The 17,500-nt window shown below is 40.6% G+C and overlaps 1 protein-coding gene across 2 annotated transcripts in view; it reads left to right on the top strand.

Annotated features, from left to right (window-relative positions):
• Positions 1-17,500, top strand: part of LOC138026666 (putative E3 ubiquitin-protein ligase UBR7) — an 83,706-nt gene that overhangs the window by 44,964 nt on the left and 21,242 nt on the right. For both annotated transcript variants that reach the window (XM_068874103.1, XM_068874102.1), the window contains exons 6-10: positions 7,132-7,234; positions 8,269-8,450; positions 13,848-14,081; positions 14,306-14,471; positions 15,134-15,195. In XM_068874103.1, coding sequence (XP_068730204.1) covers positions 7,132-7,234; positions 8,269-8,450; positions 13,848-14,081; positions 14,306-14,471; positions 15,134-15,195 — 747 coding nt within the window. The remainder of the gene's footprint in view (positions 1-7,131; positions 7,235-8,268; positions 8,451-13,847; positions 14,082-14,305; positions 14,472-15,133; positions 15,196-17,500) is intronic.

The raw sequence follows: 17,500 nt of genomic DNA, 5'->3' as shown, positions 1-17,500 counted from the left end.
CGAGGCTTCCCTAGAGCATAATCCTTGAATCTTTCAGGGGGCCTAATGATGCGCGTAGGTCTCTCTACCACTCCTAGGTTATCTTCAGACTTTGTGTTCGTTAATACCGATTCAGTGGCTGGTTCAGGTTCGCACACTGACAGACAGGATTTCACCGACGAACTATCTCTCTTGTATGCAGCTCCCTCACTGGATTCGACGGTTACTTGATGTCCCTCCTTCGTTAGGACTGTATACGGCTTGGTTTCGAACTTCGGAGCTAGTTTTCCTGTCTCCCTAGTGTTCTTTAGGAGAACTTGATCTCCAGGGGCAATGGGACTTGGTACTGCGCCACGGTTTCCATCTGCATATGCTTTGTGCTTCAGCTTCTGTTCCCAATCTTTATCCCTCATACTTTCATCATGCAAAGATTTCTCGTCGTAACTCCGGTAGTTTTGCTTTAATCTTCTTCCTAGAGATCATAGACGCAGGTGTGGCACCAGTGGAGACTTGAGGTGTTGACCTGTATGCCAACAGAAATTTCGGTAATTCATCAATCCACCTTTCTCCTTCCGCGGCTGCAGTCTTCATTGACTTCAACGGTGTCCTCTTCTGTCTTTCCACCTCTCCATTCGCTTGTGGCCAGAGAGGTGGTGACTTTCAATGTTCAATTCTGCATTCCCGTAGAAATCCTTCAAATTCTCCACTTACACCTCGAAGAAACAACTATAGTAATCAACAACCACTAACAAATTCTCCCCACCGGGCATAGATCCCATCAGGTCGGCTGCCACGATCCCGTGGGTGGCTTTGTCCTCTGCATTGGTAAGGGTGGTGAATACTGTCCCGTGACTTGACAGCCATGACAACCTCAGCACATTCTCTCCACATCTCCATCCATTTTAGGCCACCACACTTTTGTCATAAGTCTACTCTTCGTTTTCACACACCGTGGTGTCCTTCATGACCCAACTCCAACCACCTTTCGCAAACTTTAGGGTATCACAATTCCGTCTCCACGTAACACCAACTTGCTAATGATACAGAGTTCATTCTCGACACATGTATATCCTGGCATAGAACACTGAGACCAGTCCCCAGTCTGGACGTAGTGGCGCACACTAGCCAGTTCCGGGTCGTCAGACTCTCTCTTGATCTCCCTTGGCCAATTGGCATGCTTTCCTGAGCGACAAATCAAACAAAATCCTCTTTCTCAAAGCTTGGGTCTTTGGGATCACTCTGATTTAATCTGGACAGAGCATCTGCCAGGTTGGTTTTGCCAGGTCGGTACACTACTCGGTAGATGTGGAACTGTAAACAGAGAACCCATCCCTTGATTCTTGCCGATGGTTTGGATCTACTTCTAAAAATGCTTGAGAGGTTTGTGGTCTGTTTCTTATTCGAAATCACGGCCATACACATAAAAGTTCAACCGTTCACATGCCCATACTAGGGTGAGGGCTTCTTTTTCTGTCTGAGCGTACTGTCTGTCGACCTCAGTAAGGTTACGCGAGGCATACAGCACATTAAAACTGGGTTTGTCACCAGGTGGATCCATTGGCAAATAAAAAATATAAATATATGTTACTCTGGTGTTTGAAAGATAAATTATGTACAATAAAAACGTTTTCCGACATTTCGGTTGTATTCAACAACCTTCATCAGGGAAAGTGAAAGGTAAAATTTACATGAAAGCTAAGATATAAACTAAAACGCTAATTAAAATTCTAAAGTTAGTGTCATTTTTTCTTTTCTGCAATAGCCAAATGCAAATACTCCTTGGGGAGTAGTGCTCCATCGTCTCGGTTGAGGGGGTCTTTAGCACAGTTTATTTCCCAAGCCTCAAGAATTTTCCTTTGTCGCCAGTTATTGTTAGTTCTGAGAATAGTGGCCTCATTCCACCAGATGTCATGATTCGTTTTTATAACGTGGTCCGCAAGTGCTGATTTTTCTTTTTGTAGCCGTGCGACGGTCTTTTGATGCTCGCCTTTTCTAGTTGTAAATTTTCTTTGCATTTCTCCGACGTAATTCTTGCTACATACAGCACAGGGAATGTCATACACGAGATCTCGAATTTCTTCTTTGCCCATTTCGTCTTTCGGCTTTGGAAATATCTGGCCAATTGTATTGTAGGGTTTAAAAGTCACTTTGATACCATGATTGCCCAAAACTCTCTTTATGGGTTCAGAGGTCCCGGTAACGTATGGTATTGTGCAATATTCCTCTGCCGACTCTGCACCAGTTAATGGGTATTTTAATGGTGGTTTAGGTTTGCTGGCATCCAAGATAAAGCGTTTGAGGTATCCATTTGATTGTAATGTGGACATTATTCTTTGTTTTTCCCTGTTTCGGTCGGATTTTGTTGAGGGAATTCTCTCGGCCCAATCCATTAATGATTTGACCACCGCTCGCTTGTGCATACTGGGATGGTGCGATAAATATGACAGATAGCGATCAGTGTGGGTAGGTTTCCGGTAGATGGTGGTGATTAATTTTCCGTCTTCCTGGTGATGAACCATGGTGTCAAGAAAGGCAATTTTACTCTCGTTCTCACATTCAGTTGTGAAAGTAATGCAAGGTTCAACTGAATTCATACAGCATGGTTGACATGCAGCACAGCTCTCCATTCCCTTTCTTGAAACTGGAGTAACACTGCTCCTAGACTGTCACTATCCTTGTCTTGCAATCCCCTCTGAAATAAGCCAGTGTTTTCGCTGATGTCATCAGACTTTTGAGTTCTTTGAATGCCTTTTGTTGTTCGACACCCCAAGTGAAGGCTTGATCTTTCCGCAGCAGCTTCCATAGAGGTTCAGCAACTTGTGAAAAAAGTTCGGGATGAACTTTGATGAATACTGGACTAGCTGTACATATGAGCGCACTTCTGAGGCATTCTTTGGGGGTTGCGCATTCACGACTGCCGCAATCTTCTCTTCACTTAGCGAAACTCCTTCGCGACTCAGGTCATGTCCGAAAAATGTCAACTTGTGTAATCTGAATTGACACTTGGCTCCATTTAAGGTCAAACCCCTCTCTTTCAGGCACTGTAAAATTGCATGTAGATTGTTATCGTTCTCTTTCCCATGAACGACTTGGTCATTAGCTATGTTTGCCATTCCCTTGCAATCATGCATAACATCCAATATAATCCTCTGGTACTTCTCGGGGGCTGAAGAGATACCGAACATAAGCCACTTGTACCTATACAGCCCTCGGCGGGTGACAAAATGTGGTGATTTGTCTTGACCCTTCTTCTAGTTCGACTTGGTGGAACCCCCACGTGAGGTCAAGTTTACTAAAGACTGTTGACCCATTAAGATTGTAAAGAAGTTGATGTTCGCGAATGATTGCATCGTTCCCTTCTCAAATCTACGCAAATTCGTATGTCATCGTCGGGTTTTGCGCTTCCACGAGTGGTGATATCCACGATGTTGGCGTGTCTGGCACTTCTTCTATGATGTCCTTGCTAAAGAAATCATCCAATTTGAGATCTACTTTGTCCCTTAGTCCAAAAGGGAGTCTACGTACTTGCTGGGCTACAGGTTTAATTTCTCTGTTCATGTGTAGCTTGAGGTAATAGTCTTTTAGCTTTCCATCCCGAGTGAGTATGTCACTATAGCTCTCCCGGATGTCCTGGTCGCACCCCTCTTCCACTATGGAACAAATATTAGGAACGTTCTCTGGTCCTACACGTCACACCTTGAGCTTTTCGGATGTTTTCCTTCCCAGCAAGGGTCTTCCTGTTCCCCTAATGACCGTGAACTCATCCACACACTCTGCTCCATTATCTTCACATACTACCTCTGCCACAAATGTTCCTACGACCTCGAGCGGTTCCTTCTGTCTGTACGCAAATAACTTCTTATCCAACACTTCGGATTCACATTCGATCCGGTTCTGTTTCATATTATTCCAAGTGTTGTAGTCAATCAGGTTACATGATGCCCCAGAGTCAATAAGTACACTGTCTAACACTACTCCTCCCACCTTGAGTGCTATTTCTCCAACTCTCAGCCCTCCTCCAACAGTAAATGCATAACCATCTCCTTCTCCAGAGTCCCCTTCTGCTACTAGATAGGCTTTCTTATTTTCTGGAACGGTCCCCTTCTGGCTACTTGACGATAGTTTCTTGTTTCCACAACAGACTGCAAAATGTGCACGAGCTCCACACTTTCCACATTCTTAGCTGGGCAACACGAATCCCTTGCGAAATGGCGTAGATGGTTGCAGTTGTAGTATGCTTTGGGTTGTTTGTACCTCCTTGCTTAGGGTCATGCCCTCTTCCCTTCATTTGGAACTTTTGATGTTTAACTGAATTAACTTGTTCTCTGCTACTAATCGTTGACTTGCTCATCGACTCCATCTGCGTGTCTACAGCTTCATGAGATATTGCAATGTCTTGTAAGTCTTTTAAAATAGCATTTGCATTTGTTTCCTTCAGAAACTTTCGTCTGAGCCTGCTGTCTCTGCATTTCTCAACCAGTTGATCCCATATTGTCTCATCTACGTTCGCAAATTCACATGTAATCGCCTTCTGCCTTAGCCTGCAAACAAACTGGTCTGCTTTCTCATTTGCTTGCTGCTCCATTTGCCTGAAAACATGGCGTTCAAAGGCATGTTTACTTCCGGCACAAAATACACCTGAAAATAGCTATCCAATAACTCCACAACATCTTTGTAATCTCTTAATTCGTCCTCCGGACCGGCAAGCGTGTAATACAAATCCTGAACTTCTTGTCCTGTGGTGTGCAACAAGAGAGCAACCTTCTGACGATCTTCCGCAATCCCTTTTGCCAACACATACAAATCGAACGAGCGTTTTCAACGCTTCAAACGTACTGATAAAGTGTGGGGTTCGAAACAGGGTAGACTTTGTACTTCATTTGTCCAGATCGCTGTTGGCTGACTTGGCCCAGCTGGTTGACTGGTGTTTTGTTCACTCATTACAAAATGAGCTATTGGAAGCACACTTAAAGCTCGGATAAACACTACACGATGCTATACAACATGGCAGATCTCTCCCTAGATACCCATAACTCCGCATATTACATAGGTCCGCATAGCATACTTGTAGTACACTACAAGGACGGTGAAAATAGCCATGGCGTAAAATTTAGATAAGTCCCCTTTTCACGTGAAGCATCACAACTAGAAGGAGTGCTATTCTGAAATGCCCAATCCAAATGCTTTACCCCGTGGAAGTCAAGTATCCAGAGTAGCCTGCTGGCCTCGAAAACAGAGAGAAGCTTGCCTCTGATCATCAATCAAGATGAAATCCTAGGAGAGCGGCCTCGCTGTGAGCAGAGGAATGATTGAGGACATGGATGGAAGATCTGTGATTTGAATCCTTGGACAATGGAAACTAGTTCATTCTGAGTTTAGGAGGGTGTTGACCAGCCAAGTTGGGATTTGTGTCTTAGGACACAACAGGGGTAGTGTGTCAGAAGTCATTTGATTCAGTCTCATGGGACTGCACAAGCTGTAGGCAAAACATGTGCCCCTTTTTTCATGTTAATAACAACTGTGTTGAACCGTTGTGCTCTCAGTGACCGACCCTCATTTAACCTTCTGAACAGGAACAGGGGACGTTTATTTAATTTATCAATTATTTTCGGCCTCAAAATGACACTATCTCTATTTTTAGTTAACCCAAAACTAGTTAACCCTGCATGAGATGTAGATGCTAGATTTATACTTGCTTCCATGATGCTTATGTGCTTATTTGAGAGGGAGGGGGGGGGGGGGGGCGGTGGGGTGTTATTCCAAATTTTAAACCTTAGGAGGAACACTAATTTGAAGCCGGCCGCTTATTTGAAGGTGGACGCTAATTCGAGCATTCACAGTATGTGCATAGCAATGTTTTGAGAGAGTAAAAATAATGTTCTGATTTCAAAATTAAATTGGATTAATCCAGATAAAAGCTCTTATTCATGCAACTTTACCCACATCCTGTCCAGCCAAACTCAAAAGTTGAAAGAATTTAGCATCATCTTCCCCCCCTTGACTTAGTTTAATGAAATTACACACAGACCAGTAAATACAAATCCCTCCATTTCGTCGCAGATCAGCACAGCTAAGTAAAAAATGTTTTTGAGCAGTAGACAACATGGCTGGACTATTAGGCACCAGCTGGCAAAGGTCTGTGCCCATCAGCTGGAAGCCCTTGACTCTTAAACTCTTTTAAGTAGTACCACATGTAAGCCAAAAACTGTAGGTTTTGAAGTCTACATACCAGAAACAAAACTAGGTAAACTTACTTACAGTGTAAATAATTGACTCAATGAATTATATTCTGCTTAGGTGATGGGTTCAGTACCACTGTGTGATCATTGATGTCCAGTGTGTCAACAATTTCCAGTAGTTTATCTGTTACTTTTCTATTAAGCTGAGAATTTTGTGCTTGAAACAAATTGCATTAGCGCAAAAAGGCAACATGATGACAGTGTGCAAAATAAACAAATTTGGCAAAACACTGTAATTGCTTATCTATGCGAGATTGTTTTTTGGCCACTTCAAAGGGAACCCCTCAGTTCCACACTCCCAAAAGTTATTATATGGTAAACTGGTCCGTTTTGCATCCCCCATGGTTTGTTAAACTCTTTGTTTAAAAAAGAAAAGTTTAAATTTCACTTCTCGTTTTCCTTCACAGTTTGAACGTTCTTATGCTTAATACTGAAATGCCAGATTCATGCAATCATTTCAAGAGAAAATCTTTAAAAAATTAATGGTATACTGTAACTTGGTGAAGTTCTGACAATAAGACCTCAGGGAGATGGATCGAGGAGAAAGTGACATCATTTACTCACAAGCTTCAAAGTGCAGTGCAGAACACAAATTTGACTATCTGAAAGCCAGCAATTCTCGTGCTGCATACTAATTAAGCGGCATTTTAAGCTAGTGAGTACATGACGTCATTTTCTCCTTTATCCTGAACACTGAATGCTTATTGGTCGGAACCAAACCTAGCAATGACTGTTAAATGAAAAGAGTGGAGTTAAGATAAACAGTCTTCCTCTTCTTGTTGAGCATAATTTCATCGCAAGTACTTTCGAAATGTGAAGGAAAACAACACCTGTTTTTTTCCATCGTAGTAGCACTTTAATGTATCTTTGTGCTTTCTGCTTAAGTAACCTTCACTTGCTTAATTTGCTTTAGCACCTAGGTAATTTACCTCCTGGTGAAGGGGACTTTCAGGAGATGATTTGTGATGATTGTATGACCAAGTGTAATTTCCTTCAAGCATACCTTCCACTTTCAGGTAATTCTCAACTGGGGAACAAATAGGTCTGCTTGGCTTGGAGGAAGCTTGGCCAGGTGGAGAAGGTGTCAATTTTTAATGCCATACTCACACTAAAAGCTCCACATGGTCTGCCTCCCCCAGGTGGAATTTAGCCAGTAGTATTATTTTTATTTGGAGTCTTTCAAGTTTTTATTGAGAACGGGAAACAGCCATTGCCTTCCCCTTTTGAAGTTCCCTGATAATATGCTATGCACTGAGGATAATGGTCCCACTGGTTTTTTACTTCTTGATGCATCAGTCACGATTTGTTGCTGTTAACCACCATCTAGTATTCCACAGACTTGTATTTGGAGTCTGTTATAAATTTTATCTGGTTGGTTGGAATCAATATCCTGTGGTGAATACATCCACTGTCATAATCCCCTATGATTTGTTATTAGCCCCATTTCATCTTCTCCTGTTGTTTCCCTTGCCACTATCGTCAGAATTTAGGTGCTTGTAAATATGGATTTTGTATGTCTCTGAACAAACTTAATGTTAATGCTAAAAAAGACAGTTTTTTTGCACGAGGATTACAGGATATGGCTGCTACTTAGCCCCTTTTTTTTTCAAAGCGCAGTTTCTGTACTTTATATAATGAAAGTGGTTTTTCACCCACGCCTGCTTGTACGCATACTCTTAAATGTTGACATGTCATTTAAATTTTTGTGGTCTTACAACATGACATTAGAGCTACTGGAAGCCATGAGCAAAGTCTAAGGTGTTGGCCATTACCACTTCACTCAGAACTTAAGGAAATCTGAAAAATCAAGGGGATAATGATAGCGATGTTAACTAGTGTTCTCATTTTTGGTATTTGTTTTTATGGGCGTTTGTAGTATTGATATGATATTTCTTGGCTTTCTTCTTTTCCTCTTACTGGACATTTACTTACAAACGATTGCATAATAAATTGAAAAATACTTGAGGATAGCAAAAGCATATAGACTATTTTCAGTGTGGTAAGAAAATCTCTGAAACCATTTCTTGTTTTATTGATGGTACTGAAACAGTTTCTCAGAAGTGTCAGTTCTTCATTGGCTCAAGCCAGCAGCTCATCACAAAGTCAGAAGAACAAACAACACCAGATGTTGAGGAGCCAAGTCAAGCGGCAGAAGGGTGTACACCATATTTAAGACTGGAAAACAGAGGTGCTCTAGAAAAGAAAACGAAGGCAGATGCAAAGTTACAAAAGGTACCAGTGTTGCTGTCTTGTCGGCCATGTATTGTTAGTATTTGGCTGAAGTACAATATACATTTACGTCACTGATCTGACGGTATCAGATGAAAAATATGTCAAACCGGCCGTGATTGAACCTTACACAGCTTTAAAATGCCTTTTTTTTTCCAGGGCTTGTTTGGGCAGTATTCTTTAAATCCTGTGATCTTATTGGTTCTAGGAATAGGCAGCTCACTCACCTTGAGTGGTATCTGTTTCGTCATGAGTTGTCGATGGCCTTACTTGCTTTGTTGCAATTTTTCAGAAACTCAAGTTAAGATGTTGATCATCACAGTTAATAATTAACATTACTTGAGCATAGTTAAAATTTAAAAAACGATCTCTGGCTAAAATCATTAAAAAACTACGAGCTTTCGACTGCCCGAACTGCAGTCTTCGACGGGTAAAATGAATGATAAGAAATCGATGAGAAAATTTAAATAAAAACGTACATTGCAAAATGATGAGAATGTAGAAAATTTATGAATATTTGTTAAAAAGAATGTTGTATTGTCCAGGTAAAGGGCACGAATTGTTATCTGCGTTGGGTGTCACTGTGGTATGCCACGCTTCTAATGTTTTTCTCGTTCTAAAAGTGCCTTTGTCAATAACTGACGCATTCTCGAAATCAATGGCGTGGTTATTGGACCAAGCGTGATTGGCAATTCTAGAACCTTTGGCCGCAGTTTTGGTGTTCCTTAAATGTTCTTTTTTTCGCGTATTGAAAGCTCTGCCGGTTTCCCCAATATAACACCACGAACAATTTGTACATTAGAAGCGTGGCATACCACAGTGACACCCAACGCAGATAACAATTCGTGCCCTTTACCTGGACAATACAACATTCTTTTTAACAAATATTCATAAATTTTCTACATTCTCATCATTTTGCAATGTACGTTTTTATTTAAATTTTCTCATTGATTTCTTATCATTCATTTTACCCGTCGAAGACTGCAGTTCGGGCAGTCAAAAGCTCGTTTTTTAATCATTTTAGCCAGAGATCGTTTTTTTTTTTTTAAATTTTAACTATGTTCCACCCTGGCTGCGGCCCTTCAACATTTTCTCATTACTTGAGCAGTAACAAAAAGAAACCCTGACCTTTGCAACACTGGAGCAGTGCTCTACCAGTTGATCTGTTAAGCCATGTGGGAGCTGGTCATTATGTGAGTTCATGTTTAAGCCTGACTTATCAGGCTTTGGTTTTGTTACTGCTCAACTAACTTAATAACTGCGATGATCAGCATGTTACTGTCACTTGAGTTTAACTACACAAGTAATACCATCGATGACTCATCATGCAACGTATACCGCCCACAGTGTGAGTGTGCTGGATGGGAAAATACTGCCTGTTCTCCGCAGTTCAAATACATATGGCTTACAAGGCTGTTGCCTAACAGGAGCCCGGTAGCCTGGGGCTCCCAAAGAATAGCTCTGGGCGCCTTAATTTTTCACAGCAACACCTTTCACTTTATATGTTGGGCTCCTAAGTTCTCAGCGTTTACCTCTGAGGGCCCCTTTAAAATTTTCTTAGGTAGTAGCCTTGGCTTACATATATTAACTTTCATTGCATTTTCATAAACTATTAAATAAATGTTTTATTATATACATACTGAGATTTACTTCATACGAAATCCTGTGATAGCTAATCACAGCAGCAAAATGGCTTTCTCGCATTTGCAAAAAGCGTTCATCCAATCAGAAGTGACTTGTTAATTTAATAGGCCTTTTCTGAGTTCGTCTGCCTCTTCTTCAAAGCGAGTCTAAGTGCGAAGTTTTCCTTATGTAGATTAGTTTTCTTTCATATGGAAAGTAGAACTTTGTCTTATTACCATAACAAAAACTTTCGCTTAGACTCGCTCTGAACAGGAGGCAGACGTTAACACGGAAATGGCCTATTTAAGCTCTCATTGTGTAAGCAGTGAGAGCGAAAAAACTTTTGTACCGAAAGTACAAAAAGACTTAAGCTCATACTTTCAGCAATGGCTCAAGGCTCCACGAGATTTAAGCGTTTAGAAAAGTCAACTGATGACTAAAGTGTCGAACGACAGAACAAAAATACAAGAGCTAAGACGATGAGAGATTTGAAGCTACTCGTTGAAATTCTGAGAGGAAAACATGAGCAAAGAAATCCTGAAGACATCGAAGCCAAAGAATTGAACGAATATGTCTGCCAGTTCATCCTCAGAGTGAGGTCTTCAAGGTCTTCTTTCAAGTTTTAATGGACATTTGGAAGAAAAACACACATAAAAACGAATAAAGCGCATATTTGACTCTTCAGATGAAGACAACAGTCTGCCTGTGACATAGCAGATTAAGGTTTTATCAAAGTTTCCACCTTGTTACTCATGGATATCCACAAGTTCTGGTGAGAATCTGTATGCAAATTGTCACTCACTCGTAACCGGAAGTTCAATCTAATTAGCCAATCAGGATGGATAGTATTTCAAGCGAATCACAACACAGCTTAGAAAGCTGTGACACAAGGCTCAGTGATTTCCTGTTCACCAGGTTGTGCGCCGCCATTGCTGTTTGTGGCTTTTCAGGGCTCGAAATTAACGAAAACATTTAGTCGCAATTTGGCAAATTTTAGTCACAAAATTGCCGTGCTGCATTGTGTTATCAGTGGTTGAAGGAATGGCGCTGTGCACTAAACATTACAGCTAAACATTACAAAATTGCCGTGCTGCATTGTGTTATCAGTGGTTGAAGGAATGGCGCTGTGCACTAAACATTACAGCTAAATTACAAAATAATATTGTCATTTTTTTATTTATTTAATTTAGTAAAAGTAGTAGCAAAGTGGCAACTGCTGACCCTTTTGTTATGAAAGAGAAAAGGTGACAACAAGTCGCAAATTTGCGACTTTTACAGATATTTTAGTTGCAAGGGGAAAAATTTAGTCTCAAATACGACTGTATTGGTCGCAATTTCGAGCCCTGCCTTTATGCTTAAGTGTTTGAGCACCTTCCACTGCATTTGGAGGCAAGAGACTGAAGAAGTAAGGAAATGGTGTCCTTTGAAGGTGAAGCAAAATATTCTGCACAAGTACACATTGGTGCAATTACTCGCCAATGCGTGGACTTAAATATCAAGAGTCCGTTCTCAAATACATATAAAGATGCTCCCTGCAGCAGAGAACTTTCCAGAATTCCTTACAAGAAAACGTTGATCTTGTTTCGTAAAGACAAGGTAATTAGAAAGTGTGTGGCACATTATTTAAAGAAGAACGTATGTACCAAGCTCGTCTTAGTTGTGAAAGTGTTTGTCTTGCTTTTCGAAAATATATTGCCGTAAAAATGTCTAGACCTAGACCACAACTCAGACGTAACAGATCTTTTTTAATTATTCCTGTTTTTTTATTTAATGAGACTGTTCTATTTAACAATTATTCCATAAGCGCGCGTTGGATATGAGATGGTAAATAGCCAACGAGGCGCGTAGCGCCGAGTTGGCTATAACCAGTCTCATATCCAACAAGCGCGAATGGAATAATTGTTTTATTAAATTCCTTCAACTCCAAAAATTTGGAAGTACGAAATACGAGCGGAAAAAGCGAACAAATCCGAACGAAATCGAAAAAAAACTTGATGAAAACTGATGCGATATTGTATAATACCTTGTTGTCAGACAGACGCAGGCTTATCACAAAAACATTTCTTGCCCTTTCGCGTACTTCTAAACGTCGGAATTGATCCAAACTTTCCACAAAAAAAGTTTTTTTTTTCTCCTTTTTGGCTTTATTCAAAGAGTAATTTCGCATTCCGGCGAAGACATTTTTAGTTTAGCAACGCTTAACGCAATCATTTACCATATAAGGTCAAACCAAGGTATATGAGCTGATAACCGAGATTGAGTGAACCAATCAGAGCACGTGAAATGCATGCGAGGTTGAGAATTTAATAATATGTTCTATTGTTGCCTGCCTCGAATAGCTATGCTATTGTGTAACTAATATTGCAAATATGACTTATTCTAATGAATGTTGTTGTTGTTGTTGTTTAATTGAATCAACAAAATAAGACCTAAAATCAGATGATTGTGTTCATAAATTAATACATCTTGATGAAGAATTGTTAGAGTATTGAGAAACTTGAGAGGATCACCGCCATATTTAGAAAAATGCAAAAAGGACTTGTTTGCTATCACTAGGTAATTAGGTAATCTCACATGGTTCTGTTCATTTTCTGCAGCAGAAACAAGTTGGTCACATCTTTTGAAAATCCTTGGTAGACTTGTAGTGAAAAAAGAGCTGACTGATGATGAGATTAACAATATTACCTGGCAACAAAAATCAGACCTTATTCAAAAAGACCCTGCAACCTGTGCTAGGAACTTTGAACACATGGTACAGCTCTTTATAAAGGGTGTGGTGAAGAGTAATCTTATGCCTATTGGAGAAATAGTACTGACTTTTACAGGATTGAATTCCAGCAAAGGAGATCACCTGTACTTACATGAGGTCGTGTATGAGAGCCCCTTGTTTCTCTTATATCACACTGGCTAGTGCCAAAAAGAAAATTCATCCCGCCAAGTTCAAACAATCATGGTAACGGTCATATCCAAGAGTAACGACAGTGCCACTTTGAATACTATTATGAAAAAGTAATTCGTCGTTATGAAATTATCATGTTGTTAGCTTAGTTGATTCAACGTTCAATTCAGCATTTTATGTTACTATTTCAAACCTTCTTGTAACTTGTAAGCTTAAAATGGTTTCTTGTAAAAACGAGCTAATGAAATGTGAATAAATAGTCGATAGTCTAGAAAATATCAGTATGTATATAGTAAACAAACTTTGTCGTGAAAAGTATGGTATTTATGCACTTTTGTTTTCACAAAAGTCACTCACTTGCAGAGCCTCGCTCGTTCATTTTGTGAAAACAAACTCGTGTGTAAATGCCGTACGTCAGCATATATTCACCAACCTAGGTCGGTCCACATTGAGAAAAACTGTGCACTCCTTCTTGAGTACCGCCCCTGGCCGTCAAGACCTCGGGCATGGACCTCTGCCTGCTGAATAACATATATATGTTCACTAATAGACCACTTTCGATGTATTAAAATTCAGTCCTAAACAAAAGACATCATCTCAAGGCTCAGGGAAATAAATAGAAGTATTTGTATGAGTTTATTCCCCAGAGCCTCGAGATGACACCTTTTGTTTTGGACTGAATTTTAATATATCGAAATTGGTCTATTGGTTTTACCTTAAATCTGCGTGCAATGAAGGTATGTGATACATAGATCTTAGAGTGGGTGCTTATATTCCCTCAAGAAAGACCAAGTGTTTGTGCCTTGTTCTTTGCAGCACATTTACGAATCACAATCATTAACTGAATATTGTACTTTTTTCTCATCTCAAAATGACAGGACTCCAGTGAAACCTCAATAAGTGATTGTACAAAACCACAGGCTACTGATCAACTAGGATCAGTGAATTCTGCGGCTAAAGATGAGGACGGCAAAGAACAATTGAAACCTGAAAAAGAAGTGGTTCAATGCAAATTTGTTCACCTTCAAGAAAACGTGAAAACTGTTGAAAACAAAGCTTCATATTGGCACACTGGTTGGCGATCTGCACTGTGCAGGTGTAAAGAATGCATGGTAAGGTTACTTTTCTTTCAGTCTAAGTATTGACGGCCAGTCATCATGATTTGTAAAGCTCATTTTGAAGAAAATAAGGTGATCCCCTTGGAAGAAACGTCTGTTAAAGCCTATGTACCACAAGAATTCTTATCATTTCTTTAAAAGTAGTTTTTGTGTTTCAGGCAACAGATGGTGATAAATAACTGAGTTGTTCTTTCTATTATAATTATTGTACTTCACAGTCTCTGTACAAGTCATTGGATGTGATGTACTTGACAGACGAAGCTGATACTATATTGGCTTATGAAAAGAGGGGCAGGGAAAGTAAGCCCACGGTTTCATCATATGAAAGTGGTATGCAGGCTTTGCAGAACATGGAGCGTATCCCACAAGTAGAAGTCATGCATGGTATGTAGATCCAAGTAATCCAGATGTCGCTGTAATAATTCCTTTATTTAGGCTGTGTAAAAGCTATTTATACATCAACATTGTATTGAACGACTCTGGGACAGAAATTATCCAGACAACGTGTGGGGTGACAGTTACCTTTACTTTAAACAGCTATCCCCGAAAGCAGATACTGCGGGGAATGGTTCATGCCATTTAGGGGTCATTTTATTCCACTCTGAAGGGCACCACGTTTGTGCACTTCTGACTTGAAATTCTTCTTGAACCCATTGACTCCTGGGGCTTCCCAGCCAGTTTAGGGGTGAAAGGCTCAAAAGTACATTATAATGAAAGTGTGGAAAAAGTTTATTTGCTTTGATTTGATTTCTTTTCGGATGTCAGCAATTACATGTACTGCTCCAGCGCTAAATACAGTTGACACTTATGTAAGTTCGTTATTCTTATTATTTCCACTTTTATGGGATCGTTTTTCAACATTCCACTCTTTCAACTGCTAACAGTAAGTTGAATCTGAAAATTATTTGTTATTTCAGCTACAGAACCTCTAAAATCTAGGAAGGAGCATTCGTCTAGATCACTTTCCCTGAAAGAGTAGTTGCATATAGTGACAACAGAGGTAATCGTAATCTTGCAGGAACTAATCTAGACTGTTTGAATTTCAGAATACAACGATATGAAAACTGAACTGACAGAGTATTTGAGGGAGTTTGCGGCTCAAGGAAAGGTAATATCACTTGTTTGTCTCCATAAAAGTCTTGCTTTAGTGTCAAGTGCGAGCAAGCTGAAAGTTGCATGCTTATTTGTTAAGGGCAATATCTTAAAAGTTTAAAGGGGCTTTCTCACGCAAGATGATATGATTTCATGATACCCAAAATGCCCAAGAAGTAAAATTGTCATGTCTATGACTTTTATACAAATGAACCTATTATTTTATTTTATGTTATTCAATGTTTCCACTTATGTTTGTGTGGCGATAATTCAATTAATTATCGGTAGTAATTTCCATTTTTTGTTGAGTCGCTCATTGTTTCTTGTAAAATAAGTAAGTGATAATTTTGAGCCTTTTAGTTTGGAGCACGTTTTTTCTTGGAGTTAGGAGCACACGTTTTTTTAGAGCAGGAGTTTTTATCTATTATTTTTGGAGTTTGAACGCTTGGAGTTACGTCCATTTTGTTACAAGCAGCGCCACTAGAAGCCGCCGCAGTGGCTCGCAAAAATGCAGAATGTGAATGCAGTCACTGAAAAAAAACTTGCGTGCAGGGAGCACGAGGCGACACTTGAACTCGATCGACGACAAGAATGCGCCCAATGTGAGAAAGACTTGGCAATGCTAGCCGTGAATAGAAAGGTTGCTGTCGCGAATGCTAAACTGAAAGCCATTGAAAACGCAATAGAGTAGGAAGAATGTGAAGAAAAATGTGTGATCCCTTGGATCCCAGTAAGAACGCAAGAACACAAGATTGGGTTCTAGCAAAAGTGAAAATGGAGGACTGGGATTCAAAGAACTTGGTCACGCTATGTCTGCCAATGTCGCAGACTCCCCTTGAAACACCACGGGTAAATGCTGGTCCTACACCAGCCTGACAGGGATTATATAGTAACACCCCACACACGATTGTGACATCTACTTGTCATCTACTTGTCGTCTGATAGATACAATTGCATCATCAAACAAACAAGTTCTGGTTCTGGGATTGGCTAGACAATCTCCCTAAGTACCATCCAGATACATTAACGGGGACCCAACCCTGTTCCACCCATGGAAAAGGGCCATCAAAGCCATGACAAGCGATGCCAAAGTTTCCTCTGTGCAAGAAATAAACTATTTTAGAAAGTTTACCATTGGAGACCCACAACAGCTAGTTGACAGCTATTGTAAGAGACTTCAAGGGAACCTTAACGAGCTGCTCGACGATCTTTGGTGAGAGTTAGGCCCCTATTGCAGCTCCGCCATGATAACGAATGCCCTTCTTGAACGCATGCACAAGTGTGCCACATTTAGTGAGAATGATAGCAACAAGCTCCAAGAGTGTGCAGATCTCTGTGCTGATGCAAAGAGTCAAATTACCAACTTACCTGGCTTAGTATGCCTGAATTTTCCAAATGCTGTTCAACCAATAGCCAAAAGTTAAAGTTACCATCATCCTTACACTCAAAATTTGAGAAAGAAATAGCTAGGTATTCAGAGAGAAATTCAGGTGCATACCCCAGCCTCGCCATATTCTCTTCAGTCATTCAGTCATTCAAACATGCAAGAATGAAGAACAACCCCAACGTCCATGTTGCAGTCAAGCTAAATCCTGTGACCACCCCGTAACCCCCCTCCACAAGCCTGACAAGCCATTTACCAGGAGAGGAATCCTGTCAGTGATCAACTCGATCTATGACCCACTCAGCTTAGCAGCACCCATGCTGTTGGAGGGAAAGTGTTTACTCCAACAGCTTGTCATTATGGGAGGGAAGTAGAACAATAGCATGCCATTGGGGTGGGACGACCCAACCATGAGGGAGAGATCTGTACCTCACTACTGTTTGGCCAGTCCATAGTAGCCCCATTGCAGATCACTAGCATTCACTGTCTTGAGCTTAGTGCCACTGTCCTATAGCTGTTCAAGCAGGGGCTAAGGTTCTAAAGGAGATAGATGTGAAGATTGGCGAAGTCACATAATACACCGATTCCCAAGTAGTTCTTGGCTACATCCAGAATCACAGTAGACAATTCTAGGGGTACATAGCTTATCCCTTACAGTTGATCCGTTGATTATCAAGCCCCAAACAGTGGAGATATGTTGACATCAGCCAGAACCCTGCCGACCTGTGTATGCGTCGTCTCACTTTTTCCAGCCTAGCCACTTCCATCTGGATGACAGGTCACAGTTTTCTGAAAGGTTTAACAGGCGATATGCCAAAAAAGTAAAAGGAGTTTCCTCTGAGTGAGCATGATCCAGAAGTTCGCAAGGAGGTATCTGTACACCATGTTGGCGTTTTAAGGGAAGAGACGGCCTTGGCACCCACAGGTTTGCACGTTT

Source organism: Montipora capricornis, chromosome 12 (assembly GCF_036669925.1).
Source record: "Montipora capricornis isolate CH-2021 chromosome 12, ASM3666992v2, whole genome shotgun sequence".
NCBI lineage: Eukaryota > Metazoa > Cnidaria > Anthozoa > Scleractinia > Acroporidae > Montipora > Montipora capricornis.
Note: the sequence above shows the minus strand (reverse complement) of the source record. Positions and strands in the feature narration are given on the sequence as shown.